The 14,678-nt window shown below is 40.2% G+C and overlaps 1 protein-coding gene across 1 annotated transcript in view; it reads left to right on the forward strand.

Annotated features, from left to right (window-relative positions):
- The window catches only part of rap1aa (RAP1A, member of RAS oncogene family a), a 94,668-nt gene that overhangs the window by 38,847 nt on the left and 41,143 nt on the right, over nt 1–14,678 (forward strand). The window contains exons 2-3 of the mRNA XM_043716372.1: nt 5,641–5,726; nt 9,710–9,778. Of these exons, the coding sequence (XP_043572307.1) occupies nt 5,670–5,726; nt 9,710–9,778 (126 nt within the window). The 5' untranslated portion in view covers nt 5,641–5,669. The remainder of the gene's footprint in view (nt 1–5,640; nt 5,727–9,709; nt 9,779–14,678) is intronic.

A 14,678-nucleotide genomic window follows, 5' to 3' on the forward strand; every position in this document is an offset into this window, starting at 1 on the left:
AGATGAGCCGTAGGTTTGAAAGGACAAGTGCCCTACTGTTGTCCTTGGGTGCATTTTGCTTGTTGGCTTTAGTCATCCCCTTTTGGCCTGAATAATTCAGTTTAGTTCAATTAAACTTTGTGCACACCATTGTTTGTTTTTTTCCCTGATTCGAGGTAAAACTGTTATGCCAGCTATGGGCCATTCATTGGTTTATTCCATTGCAGTAAAACATTGTTGGAATTTTCAGTGGTCAGTGCAGCCCTACTTCATGTGGTTTCTCATTTTAAGAGTAGCTGGTAGTTTTTCTGAAAAAGAAATGCCTTTCCCACATGTAATGTGATAGTGATCAGAGTCTCCCATCAGATGTAAAACTTAACCAGGAAGGAAAAGTTAAAGCTACTGTCTGGAGGAAGTAGTAGCTAGAAGAACTGCCCTCCCCCCTCAAAGACCCGAATCCAAATGGGAAGGGTTCGGAGCTACTTGCATCTCTCTCCACCTCACCTCCCCATCCTCAATAGAGGCACTTTCCTTTTATGTCCTCCAGCCCCTCCCTTTTTTTCCTGCTTATTTCTTTTTCTCCTGTGCACACTTTCTCTGATCTCCTCATCTTCTGTTTCTTTTGCTTGCTATCTCCATTTTTCCAAGCTTCTGCTTGAAATGCAGCCATAGGAATTTCTAATGGATAAAAGAAATATGAACAGATTGGGTGAATTAAAAGGTCTGAGGTGCATCTGAGTGGTCAAAATATGCCCTCTGCATCTTGATTTCATTAGCTGATAGTCTAAACTTGTGTGAGATCCTCAACATGGCAAAGTAATTGTATTCTTTACTACTCATCATCCTGGTTTCATCAGTTTTTGTATTTTCCTTACATGGAAAGGAAGATTTGCTCAGAGGCAGTTCTACAAAAGATAATTGGTGAGTAATGTCATTCTGCCTTTGAGCAGATCTGTTCATCGGGTTAGCCAAGATTCAGCTTTTAAAATGTAAACATGCAATTCAGTGTTTACTCCTAACTACATCAGCTGAATTGTTTTTCCAGTGGCTTTCGAACACAAATTCTTGCTTACTCCCTGTGGAGGATTCTTAGCTGCTTGAAATTGAGTCAGGAGATGCACTTCCATAAAAAGGCATTTTTTGGGGACAAAAAAAAATCTGCAGTATGGGAGGAAATGGCCAGAAGCGGAACGAAGTATTCTGCAATGCAGTGCAGAGAGGGGAATTGCAATAACAGAACAGGATAGAATCCAAATGCTGCAGTGAAAGCTTAACCAGTTTCGACATCTTTAAAATGTTTCCACGAGCTGTGGATTTGAAGACCATTTATTACAAATTTAATCTGTGATTCTTCCTCGCTTTACCTCCCTCTCTCTCATACATTTGGTGACCTTTCAACAGAAAATTCACAATCTACTCCAAGTAATTGGCAATATTTGCAATTTTCTGTTGGTGAAGCAGTACAACCAGGATTTGCAGTTGGTATTCATTTGTGACATTGCATCGGCTTTTTTATTTGACTTCATGTTCCCTGATTTATTTTATAATGACTTGTGCAATTATCACCTGGTCCACCGCCTACTTTCAGATTTCAAGTTTTGAGCTGCATGCTTAGCAGTGAATCAACAAAATACATGAAAGATCTTTTTCCCCCTTGGATTTTCTGATCTTAAATTGTAACTTTTTAATTAAAAATAACTGAAATTGCTGGTTAATTTTCGGCTCCAGATTTGATGTGCAAATAGCTTAAAGCACTGCCCTAGAAACCAAATACTGATTTGGTTGAATTTTAAATGACAGACCTAAACAATTTTTTTTTGTTATTGCAGGTTTTATATACTTGTGAAGCAGAAGTTTAAATAGTAAATGAATTTTGTTGCAGATTCCAGAAAGGACTAGCAATCGCCCCAATTGGGAAAACCGTATAATGCTGCTTTCATGTAAGATTTTGCAGGGTATTCCATTGCGATTTACTATTGTGCTGCCACTGTATTCACATTTTTAGGGGAAAAAAGCATACATTTCTGCAAATATTTTTTAGCAAACCAAAAATAATCCCTTTTTAGGGATTTAGATTAAATCACTATATTGTTGAACCACTGTCAAAAGTTTTATAGCCCAGAACATACATCCTATTGTCTGTACAAAGTGATGAACTATCCAGCCTAATATCACTTCTGGTTTATCGCCTTAGCCTTTTAGTTTTTGGCACTTCAAGTGTGTATCCAAGTATGTCTGAAATGTTTTGTATATACCTCTCTATCATTGAGTTCTAGAAACCTGCTGCCCTTTGGGTGAAAATATTTATTCCTCAAATTCCCTCCAAACCTGTTACCACTTAGGCTAAAATAATAATCCCTGGTTATGAATCCCTCAACAAAGAATAATAGGACCATCCTATCCAGTCTAGATGTCTCATAATTTTACAGACTTGGCTCTCCCCTAGCTTGCCTTTTACACATCATCATCACCCCCCCCCCCAAAAAGATTGCTGCACCCAATCCTTCTCTTGACAAATGCTGTAGTCCAACTAACCTGAAAACCAAAACAAACCAAGTGAAGTCAGTACAAATATGGGTCAAAAGAGATTCAAGCATGGTTAACTACAGCAGTGGATGTGTGCAGCAAGGTGAAGAGGGACTATGAGCAATCTTACTTTGACCAGCATGGTCTTTTATGCTAGTGAGATTTGGGTGAGAGCTAGAATAGAGTTAAACAAATAGTGATAAGAGGCATGTAGAACGCTGTGAAAGTGGCCATGGACCTTGGCAAAAATGAGGACATTGATGCAGTTATAGTTGGGAAGAGGAGGAAGTCTCAAAAGTGGGCTTTTTGAAAAGATCAGTCAGTAATGGACGCAACTTGTATCAGCAAACATGATGCTAGGGGGTTGTAGGTGTGTTGATTCAGGAATACAGATCGTATGGATATAGTGGAGGTGAAGACTTTAATGATTAGATTCCCCACAGTATGGAAACAGGCCCTTCAGCCCAACAAGTTCACACTGACCCTCCAAAAAGTAACCCATTCACACCCTTTCCCCTATCCTATGTTTAATCCTGACTAATGCACATAACGCTATAGGCAATTTAGTATAGCCAGTTCACCTGACATGCACATAGTTTGGACTGTGGGAGGAAACTGGAGCACCTGGAGGAAACCCATGTAGACGTGGGGAGAATGTGTGAACTCCACACAGTCACCCGAGGCTGGGATTGAACCTGGGTCCCTGACGCAATGAGGCAGCAGTACTAACCACTGAGCCACCGTGCCACACTTAATGATTTGGGCTGGATGGAGGAAGCCATTTTCAAATTGACTTTAGTATTCAAGAAGCTGAGGGGTGTGGAAAAACAGTCTTTTGTGGGGGGATTACACAACAATAAAATGGAAGAGGCATTATTCAAGTTTTTTTAATGAGATCAGCTCTCCTCAAGATTCACTAGAATTGAAGTTTTACAAAGTCTTTTGACTTTGACTTGCCTCCAGTTTCAATGTTCATCTGTTTAGCCAACCTAAAACTAATAGCTCATTTGCATTTGAAATTCTAATTGTGAAGAATTTGTATAAGCAGAGGTGTTTTAATTGCCATGCCATGAAGATTGCGACTGGAAAACCTGTGGTGCAGCACATTATATGGGTTGACACCAAATTTTGTTCATTCCATGAGGTATGATTTTTGAGCATGTGAAAATAAATTCTATGAAATGTCATTTGTTGAAATAAAACTTCATTACTTAATGTGCAGAATACCAAGAACCAGATATTTACACCATCTGGAATGCAAGTAGATCTATTTGAGAGCATCTGTTTACATATGTGGTTTCAGATTTAAAGATTTTCATAGCAATAGCAACACAAAGGGATTCCAATGCAAAGTTTTTGCCATCAATGTCTTACGTTGGGCATGTTGTTCTAGCATGAGTATCTACTTTGCTGGCAATGGTTTGCTATTTTCAACGATCTTTCCTGGAGGTTAAGTTTCACCTCTGAACTTTGCGAAATGATTTGCCTCACAAGCAAGTTGATACTGAGTGCTGATGACTATTGAGACAGTAAATTTTAGTATGATGAAGCCTCCATTTTATAAATAGGACATGTTTGAGAAATGACCTACTTTAATTGCTTTCTGTAACAGAGCAACACATTCTCACTTTTACTGATTTAAACATCCCCTTGGTGTTTCATTAGAATTGTACTACAGTATAATGGGTGTGTCTGATATCTTTGCCATTTCCATTTTTGAAGGTAACATTTGACAAAAGCATGTATAATTTTTTTTCTTCCAGCTAGAGCTTTCTCGAGTATTTTCTGTAGTGCACCACTAAGGATTGCTAATCAATCACTGGTAGTAGGTGATGTTTGAGTTGACTGGCTGAATACTACATGACATTAGAGCAGAATTATAAAGCTGGGAAAGAGGCCATTTGGCACTTTTTGAAAGAGGTATCTAAGTAGACAGTTTTTTTTTCAAACCCTGCAAATATTTCCTTATGTTTATACCGTTCTCTTGAAAATTACTCTTGGTTCTGCCTCCCTCCTTTCACACAGCACATTTTTTCTAAATCTTCCTTCTAGTGTGTTGTATTAAGTATTTCTGATTGTTGCCACCAATATGTGTGGACTCGGGACTTAATTTAAAGCCTTTTAATGGGGAGGATTTATTATTCTGAGCAACTGTGAAGAGCACTTTTGTTTTTATACTCTGGTATCAGCTATTGATGTGAACTCCAGATTAGGTTAGGAAAGGATTTTAAACAGCATATGATCAGTGTGCTGTCAGGTGACAGGAAGTAGGTTCTACTGAGAGAGTTGCTCCAGTATAGCATGTAATGCACAAAATGCTGCTCTGAGGTGTCTGAACAATTTTCTTTCCATTCTTTTTACTGACCATACATCCCAGTTGGGGATGTAGAATTTAAACATAAAAATTAACATGAGCTGTTGTGATTTGACACTGCCAGGTACAAATAGTCATCTGGTTGTAGGGTATGAAATATTTAAGTCTTGTAGGTGTTATCCTGTTTTTTTTTTTCGCAGAGATTTAACTATTTTGGGTGAATTCTTCAACTTTTCACTCTGACCTGATTTTCATTCCAGTAAAATGCACTTCAGAGTTAACTTCGCAAACAGTCTTCTGTTAAAGATGGCTAGTCATTTTGCAGCAGTGCTGAATATTAAATGTGGTATGAGCATGGCTGATTCAGCAATCTAGTAAGTGACATCGATGTTCTGATTTGTGTTCAGAAGTAGCCTGTCATCACTCCAGTGTCTCATCTATTGATGTCTTGGCAGTTTGTTGCAATGGCCTCCATTTTATCTAGCCTGCTGTTCTGCTAGACACTGTAGCAGTATCTGTAATCTCTCCCATATGAAGACACAAATATAACTTCTGGTAGAAACTGCATTGTCTCTGTAGGCAATTCTTTTTCTTAAAGATGTGGAATGTAATTTTTGATTGTGTATTGAAATTAGTGAGCAGATTGTTTTTTTTTTTTAAAACCATGACTCTTATGGGGTTAACTAGAGATCAAAATAAATCTGAGGTTGCATATACAATTTTTGTAAGGTTGGCAAGGATGGATGATTTCCATGAGTGAAATATTTTTATAAATTGCGTCATTTTTGTTTCTAAATAGACTGTACTTTTTTCACTTGCAGATAGTGACGCCATTCAAGAACGTCACAGGATGCGCGAATACAAACTGGTCGTCCTTGGTTCAGGAGGTGTGGGGAAGTCTGCACTGGTAAGCACCAATTTAAAAACATTGCAGTAGTCCAGTTCTTCCATTTTCGGTTGCACTTTACTCCAGCCCATATAAGAAGAAGAATTGGGAAAGCTGTAACATTTTTGGTTGGTTAGACGACATTACTTTGAACAAAAACTAGGTTTTATTCACCAACTTCAAATCAGTGGTTGTGATCCAAGGTCCTGAGTGGTACCTCTGCCTTCTCCATCACCTAAGATCTCACAATTCAACATAATATCTTGTCTCTTCCCTTATCTGCTCTGCTGAAACTGTCATCCCATGACTTTTGTTAACTCCCACTTTTCACTTTCTCAACATTAAGAATTCAAAATTTTGCTGCCTGTATCTTGAATAAAGTGCCATTTACCATGTGCTTGCTGACTGACATTGGCTCTTCTTTTAGAGACAAAAAACTGCAGATGCTGAAATCCAAGGTAGACCAGCAGTAGCTGAAAGAACACAGCAGGCCAGGCAGCATCAGGAGGTGGAGAAGTTGACATTTTGGGTGTAACCTTTCAGGACTGGCTCCTATTTTTTTCAGCAGAGTTCGGAGTGGCATATTGGACTCCACATTAACTTTTTTTTCCCCTCTCTCCTCAGACCTGAGTTTTTCCAGCAACTTTTGTTTAGTTATTGTTTCAAATGCTGACCTCTTCATCTGTATAACTAGCTGAGATTGATACACCGATTTGAACTTTGCTAGCTGTGGTTTCTAGAATGCCCACCATTTTTGCCCACCATTTTTACCCTCCCTTAATGTTTGTCTAAGGCTTTTACCATTTCTAATAAACCATTTGACAAATTTTAATGCTTCAGTGAAGAGTCTTGTGCTCTTTTGACATTAAGTGCAATTTATATAGCATCTCTTATAATATGAAAATTAGTTTTTCAAATCTGTCTTTCAGATTGTGTTCTGACAGCTTTAGAGCAGGTGAGATTTGAATCTAGGCCTATGGTTCAGAGGAATGGTTACACCACACTTGGTCTTAGACAGTGGCATTGTTTTGACTGCCAATTATATAAAAACGTAATTCTGCTCCACTGCAGTTAACTAGTGAATAGAAGGGCAGGTGAGGCCCAGCTTCAAATGCACCTTCTCCAGAGGTGTCATAATGTATTTGAGCAGGTTGATTTTTTTAAATGTTGGCAGCTAATCCAATATCACTTGTTTGTACCAAGTCCCAAATCAAATTTCTGCCCTGTCAATCTTGACAAATATACTGATCTAATAGTTTTGTAACTACTGTCAATGTCTTTTAATGCCTCAACTGGAACAATGCATTCATAAGGCAATATTCTTACATAGCAAGTGACTTCAAAGAGCTATTGTGGCTAACTTGAATTTTGACGTTCTTCTTGCACATGAACAGTTTGGAGTTTGCATCAGGAGCCTTGTAGAAGTTTTATATAACTTTTTTTTGTCTTGGGATGAATCTTATTGGAGAAAGGAGTTGTCTCAATGCCCTTTTAAGCAAAGCAGAGTGGATTGACCATTTATCTAACTGCTGTTTGTTGATCTTTGTATAGCAGTTGTTTGTTGCTATTTCCTTTTTTGAGTAATTCAAAAATTTAATCCATTCAATGTAAAGTGCTTTGAATAATTTAATAAAATGCTCCATAAATGTGAGTTGGTTAATTCTTAAGTGTAATTACTCGTTGGGTTAATGAGCTATGTGCTTTTTAAATTTAAAAAAAAAACAAACTTTAAACTGCACTTGAGGTATAGGCCTGAATGCTTAACATAAAACAGCAAGCTATATAGTCATACCTCAATAGTTACCCTGAAATAAGTTTTCATTTGGTTGAAATAACAGACTGCCATTTCCTCTGTGCTTTTGATTTCCTTCCACAGCCCAAAGATGTGCCGGTTAAATGGATTAGCCATGGAGAGATGTGGAGTTAGGGAGCTATGGTAGGAGTTTGGTCTGGGTGGGACGATCTTTGGAGAGAATGTATGGACTGAATAGCCTGCTTTCATACTGTAGGTGTTTTTTTTGGTTCCCTGGTTATGGGCACCCTCTCTTCCCTCCTCCCACATGCATTTCCCCTTGCACTCCACCTAGAATGTTGTTGTAGATTAGGTTGCTGAGAGCATCTATGCAGTGGCTGGTGGTTGTGTTCAGTTTTCTACTGTTTGCGTCAACAGCTGGTCGGTATCAGCTTCTAAGTGTCAACAGTCTTTTCTTGAAAGTGTGAATCACGCCTTTAAAGATCAACTCAATTTGCCTAACAGTCTTAGTGCCTGATGTGCATTGTTTTAACATTTATATCTTGAGCATCAAATTGAACAAGAACAATCTTGCATTTGTTGACAGCTGTACTCTAAATATTGTGACTAGCTTGTTTATCTCTAGTGCTGCTGATGAAATGGAAGTGAACTAAATGTTCCAGTATTTGGTCTCTTACAATTCACTAAAACTGTATTGCATATCCTTGGTTGGCTTGACCATACTGACCCTATTGGCTCTTCTCTTGCATTAAAAGGCCATATACTGGGGAAAAAAAAGTCTCTTTTTAAATGCATTCGACATTGAATTCTGAAGCATTTCCTGATTGAGTGAATGCACTGTTTTACCTATTTGCAATAATTTTATTTGCATTGTGCTGAGGTATTGAAACTGCAAGCAGTCTTGACATTGTAAGGTCTAATTTCTGCATATTTAGTTGCTTAGTTTGTGTGTGCTGGTTTTGTCACTTGTGCAGGACTTATTGCTGCAGGAAATGGGGCAACTCTACAGTGACCTAGAAAAAAGGCACAGTACAGAATATAAAATGGTTACAGCATAGAAGGGATGGGTATGATGGGACAGTTCTCTGTAAAAACTACTCTACTAACCTTCCTGTCTTTTTCTGTTCAGTTGTATATCTGGTACTGAAGCATAATCTTCCTACATTATACTGTTAAGGTGGTGCATTCTAAATGCTGCTTTGTTCCTTGTATCAAGTTGATTCTTTCACCATCTTTTTTCACATTGGACTTTGATGTTTCTTGACCTGTAGAATTGCAGAAGTCTGCAGTGTAGAAAAAGGCACTTCACCCCACTGATTCTGCATCAGTCAAATTCAAGCACTCCTCTGTTCAAATCCCGTTATTCAACAATTGGTGCTTTTTGGTCTTTGTTTTGACATCACAAGTGTACATTTAAATACTAAATGTTAGTTTCTGCCTCTGCCAGTCTTTATGTTGAGGTCCAGAATTTGACTATGTCTTGGTGAAGAAAAGTTTCCTTGCATCCCCTTTAGCCTCTTACCTCTAAATCTATGCCATTGACTCATTCTTCAAGAGGAAGTTCCTTCTCATCTATCCTATCTATACCCTTCATAATTTCATGCATTGCAATCATGTGCTCTCCTCATTTTTCTCCAAGGAAACCATGCCAGACTATCCAATCACTCTTCATAATTGAACCTCCCTTGCTCAGGCAACATCCTGAGAAATCTCCTTGTGTCTCCAGTGCAGAGCATATTGTCACACTTCTCTCCATTAAACTACTTTGCTAGTGCACTGCTTCCACCAAGTTGTTTTGAAATCTGTCTATATACTCCATACTTGCAAGTTTTGTATTCTTTGAATCTTGAAATTGTACCAAACATACCTGAATCTGTTATAAATGGCATGAAAAGCAGTGGTCTTGGTATTGGCCACTGCGGACCCCTCGTAAAGTCATCTTGTTTTTAAAAAACCTCGTGCTACATGGTTTTTCGCTGTTACCCAACCAACTTTTAAATCTATGTTGCCACTTTCTGCTTCACCCTTGGACACAGTGCAATACAGCTGTCTGTCTGCCTTGCTGAGCTACTGGTCCATGTTTAAGAGCAAACTTTGATTAGGTTGTTAATCAATTAAACTGCCCATACTACATAAAGCAGTTGTCACCTCTCCCCTGAGGGGGAGCATGTGAGATGGAACAAATGCCAGAACTAGTGTAATATAGTTTATTTCAATAGGCCTTTGCTGACATGTTTTCTTTCCTTTTCAGACTGTACAGTTTGTCCAGGGGATATTTGTTGAAAAGTATGATCCAACAATAGAAGACTCCTACAGAAAGGTGAGACTAAATGTGTGTGCTTAGTGGTGTTGGAGAGAAAAGCAAAGGATAGTACACGTACTTGACCTTTCCATGGTGACAAATATGTCTCAAGGCTTTGAGTTGCTCAGGAGGGTTTCAACTAATATGGCAGGGGAGTGGGAACCAGAGCACAGGTCAGCATGAAGAGAAGATGAGGTTAATAGAACGAACAAGGCAGGGATATAAAAATGTCTGTAGTAAGAGGGAGAAATAATGTGCTGAAAGAGGATAGCATGTACTACCAAAATTAGTTTTCATACAAATGCACAAAATTTAAGGAGCAAACTAAGTTGCAGGTACAGTTTCAAATTAGAAATGGCTATAGTAGCCATTATGGATACATGGCTGCAAAATGGTCAGGATTGGAAACTACACCTACCAGGTTAAGGTTTACAGAAGAGAAAATGATAAAGGGATGGAATAGCATTACTGACTAGAAACAGAATACGTTCTCTGGTGAAGGAGGATGTAATGAGAGGAATCACCCAGTCAAGACCTTATGAGGAGAAGCCTTAAAGAAACTAAAACTACAATAGGTTTATAGACCACTTGGTAGCAGCTCACAAGTGCTAGATTGTAGAAATTCTAAAATTAGCAACTGTAGCAAAGGTCGATTTTAGTATTAATGGGGGTTTTAATTTTAACTTAGGCTGGGAGAGACCGACAAACACTTGCTAGAAAGGTTGTGAATTTCTTATGTGCAGGATAATTTATGGCAATGTATTGGATGTGACAAGGGGACAATAAATATTGGATCTAGGAATGAGTCTAATTTTAATTAGTGACCCTGTTGGTCGTAAGTGTTTGTCAAATGGTGATCATAACATTGAGTTTTATGTAGCATTTGCAAGAGATGAGCAAACATTGGATACTAGAAATTTTAAATTTAGGATAGAATTTGATGGGATGGGTAGCTCAGCTAATAGGTAAAATGAGAGGGGAAAGAGTGAACAGTGTTCAGATGTTTGATATTCAGAAGCTGCTTTTATCCATGAGAAGGAAAAACTGCACCTTTTTTTAAAAAAGACAAGTACGGACATGGAAGGAGGTAAAAATAACATGAGCTTGAGTGGCTGAAAAGGATTGCAAAGGGACATAAAACAATAAGGTTTTATACCTGTATGAAGTGAATGGGGCTGGTTTAGGAGTACTATTGTCTCTGAAGGCTGAGTAGGGGGGATATTGTTAATGGAAATGGCTGACATGCTGAATGATTTTGCTTCAGTATTCATAGTAGAAAAGGAGGCTAGCTTGCTGGAAGACCCAAAGAAATAATAATCGGGGACACAGTCTAAATAAAATTTAGCTAAAGTAAATCATCAGTTGAGGAAATTAATGGAACCAAAGTGACAAATCATCAGGATCTGCCTTCCCATCCATGAGTAGAAGAGTACATTGCTAATGCCCTCACCATAATCTTGAGTTTCCTGCATTCAGGAGCTGTACCTCTAGATTGGAAATTTGCTCATGTCACTCCATCTTTAAGGATGGAAATGATGACATTAGACATCTGATAAGGAAATTGTTGAAGTCTGTAATCAAGGATAGAATAACTGATCACCTCAATTTGCTGTTCAGTGAGAGTCAGCATGAATTCATGCCTGACAAACCTTTCTTTTTAAAGAGGTGACAAAGGTAGTGGGCAGAGGTATTTGAATGTTGTCTATGTGGACTTTGAGAAGGCTTTCTTATAAAGTCCCATACACTGTCCCTTACCTAAGGTGGAAGCCCACAGGAATGAAGGCAAATTACTGACAGGAAATTGAGTGGCAAAAAAACTTTTGGATTTGATAGGTAAGTGTTTGAATCAACAGGACATGACTCATGGTATAGCACAGGAATCTGTTAGGGCCTCAGTTATTCAGCATTCACTAAAAACTTGGTATTAAAAATCAAATATCCAAATTTGATACAACTGGGCAGCATTTTAGTGTTGACAACAGCATAAAGTTGCAGCAGGATATTTTAGCTGAATGGGCAAAGCTGTGGCAGGTGGATTTTAATGTAAGCAAGTGTAGGGTTTTTGATTTCAGACAAAGGATAGATCAAGGTACATTTTTAGGAAGGTACAAAGTTAAATGCAGTGATGTCCAATGAGATTTGGGGCTTCAGGTGCATAGCTCCTTAAAATCCAGCTAGTGAGTGTAGAAAATAGTTAAAGGCTAGTGGAATGCTGGCCTTCCTATCTATAGGACTGAAGTATAGGGATGAAAATGTTATGGTGCAACTATGCAAAACATGGTTAGACTGTGCTCAGTTCCAAGAGGACATCTGGGCACCAAACTTTAGGAAAGGTGTTTTGGCCCTGGAAGGAGTTCAACACATTTACACGGATGCTACAGTTATCCCTTGAAGTATGAGTTAGTAGATAAATGAGGCCTTTTTTGTAAAATTTAAAAGGTTGAGAGTAGATCTAACCAAGATCTTCAGGGTATTAATAAGGAAAGACTGGGTAGATACTCTTTCCACTAGTTGAAGATTTGAGGGCATAGTCTAAAGATTAGGGCCAGGTCATTCAAGAGAAATGTTAGAAAGCACCTATAGTACAAAGTAATGGAATTTGGAATTTTCTTCCTGAAGTGATGCTAATTTCAATTAAGTTTAAATCTAGGCAATTTTTTGAGTCAAAACGTGTAGTGCAGGAAAAGTGCAGCTGGTCAGGCACCATTCAAGGAGCAGGGGAGTCTGTTTTGAACATAAGCACCTCTTCAAGAATGCTCAAAACGTTGATTCCATTTCCCCATTACAATCCATCTGCAGTAAGTGCACATTTAAACCTGCTGCAGACTTGCATTAAAAACACTCTGCTAAAGAAAATCAGTGAGGCGGGCAGCTTATATGGAGAGATGCCAGTTTGTTTCAGGTCACTGTTTCTTTGGAATTGAAAACATTGAGATGTAACACAATTTCAATAGGATTTAGTATTTTCAGCATTTCCTGTTTTAATAGCAGAATCTGTTATTTTGCTTTTGTTAGAATTCTGTTGTTGAGGTATCAGTTAAAAGTTGTTGTAACCTCTAATCTGTAATAATCTTCTTGCTGCTCCAGTTTTCCTGCTTCAAAATGGGAATAGTCTAAAGTTTGTGTAGATTAGGATTGTTTCCATTGCCCATTCTTATCAGTTCCGTTTAGCTTCAGAAAAACAAATGAAACTTAGTTGCACTCAATGCCCACAATAATGATTGTAACAAATGCAGAGCAATTTTATTGAACCAGTTAACCACATCCATGACTGTATCTATATAAAAAGCTGATTGTCATGAACAAGGGGATTGGTACTGTATTCAACCATGCAAGTCTGTCCCTCCATTTGATAGATAATGGCTGATCTTTCCACTATCTGTTGTCATTTGCTCTGTGACCTTTGATCACAGACTTGAGTATAGTGCAGAACAACATCGAAAGCTTTTAAATTTACTCTTAATATCAGTATCTACTACCAAGTTTAAGGCTTCAGGTGAAATGTGCAGATGGGGTTCAATTTAGAATAGTGTGAAGTTGATAAACTTTGGACTAAAGGAAAAACTAAGCTACTGTAGGGATTTGGATTGATAAGAGATCCCAAATTAAGAAGATTCATGGAATAATAGCAGAATTCTTTTTGCTAATCACTGATTTTTGGCCTGCAAACTAATATTTATTGGACAATGAAGATTTAAATATTTCATAGTGTAATACATAGGTTCAACAGGTTTGTTGTATCCGGGATCTGTATTGTTTATCTGAACTTGGTCCCTTGGTGCCCTTTAGGTTTTAGCCTGGTCAGTTTCATCTTTAGTATATGTACAAATCCCTGTGGCTGAAAAAATAATTCCAATGGATCTGTTCTATCCCATAACTTTCCAGTCTATTAACTAATACTCCATTGTTCGCAGCTGCCTGCTGCTAAGTTCTTCCCCCACCCCTCTCCCTCTCTCCCTCTCCCCCCCTCCCCGGCGGCGGGGCACCACGTGACCTACAGCGAGGGCTGGGGAGGGACGAGTGAGAGCTGTGTGGGCGGGGTTTCCCTTGTCGCCCCACCCCCTTTTGTCCCGCGTCACATTGGCGGTCTCCGTGGAGACAGGCTGGAGGGCAGCACGTGACACCCCAACCCCCACACAACCGCGTTGGTCTCTATGGAGACGAGGGGCGTGGCCGCTAAACGTGTAAGGGTCACGTGCGCCAGGGTTGGTCTTTGGAGGCGGCTGACCCCCCCCGACCCCGGCCGTCTCCATGGAGACGGCGTTCAAATAAAAATCTGGTTCATCTGGAAGCACTCGATTCCAGTCAGCCGGTGGTCTCCATGGAGACGGGGTTTGCCGGCACGTGACCCTCGACCCCGGGTCGCTGAGACTGGAGGGCAACGTCCGGACGCACGTGACCCAGTACGCGGGCGGTCTCCCTGGAGACGGGAGGGCGGGGTCTGGAAGCACGTGACCCCATGTACCCGGGCGGTGGACGTAGGGACGGGTGGGCGGGGTCTGCGAGCACGTGACCCCCATGTACCCGGGCGGTGGAGGGAGGGGCGGGTGGGCGGGGCCTGCGAGCACGTGATCCTCGTACCTGGGCGGTGTACGTAACAACGGGAGGGCGGGGTCTGTAAGCTCACGTGACCCTGGCACCCGCGGGCGGGCTACGTGGAGACGGCAGGGCGGGGCCTGTGAGCAACGTGACCCAGTACCTGGGCGGCGTACGTAGAGACGGGTGGGCGGGGCCTGCAAGCACGTGACTGTATACCTGGGGCCGGTCTCCGCGGAGACGGGAGGGAGGGGCGGGGCCTGTGAGCTCACGTGACTCAATACCTGGGGCCGGTCTCCGCGGAGACAGGAGGGAGGGCGGGGCCTGTGAGCTCACGTGACTCAATACCTGGGGCCGGTCTCCGCGGAGACAGGAGGGAGGG

Source organism: Chiloscyllium plagiosum, chromosome 26, assembly GCF_004010195.1.
Source record: "Chiloscyllium plagiosum isolate BGI_BamShark_2017 chromosome 26, ASM401019v2, whole genome shotgun sequence".
In the NCBI taxonomy this organism is placed as follows: Eukaryota; Metazoa; Chordata; class Chondrichthyes; order Orectolobiformes; family Hemiscylliidae; genus Chiloscyllium; species Chiloscyllium plagiosum.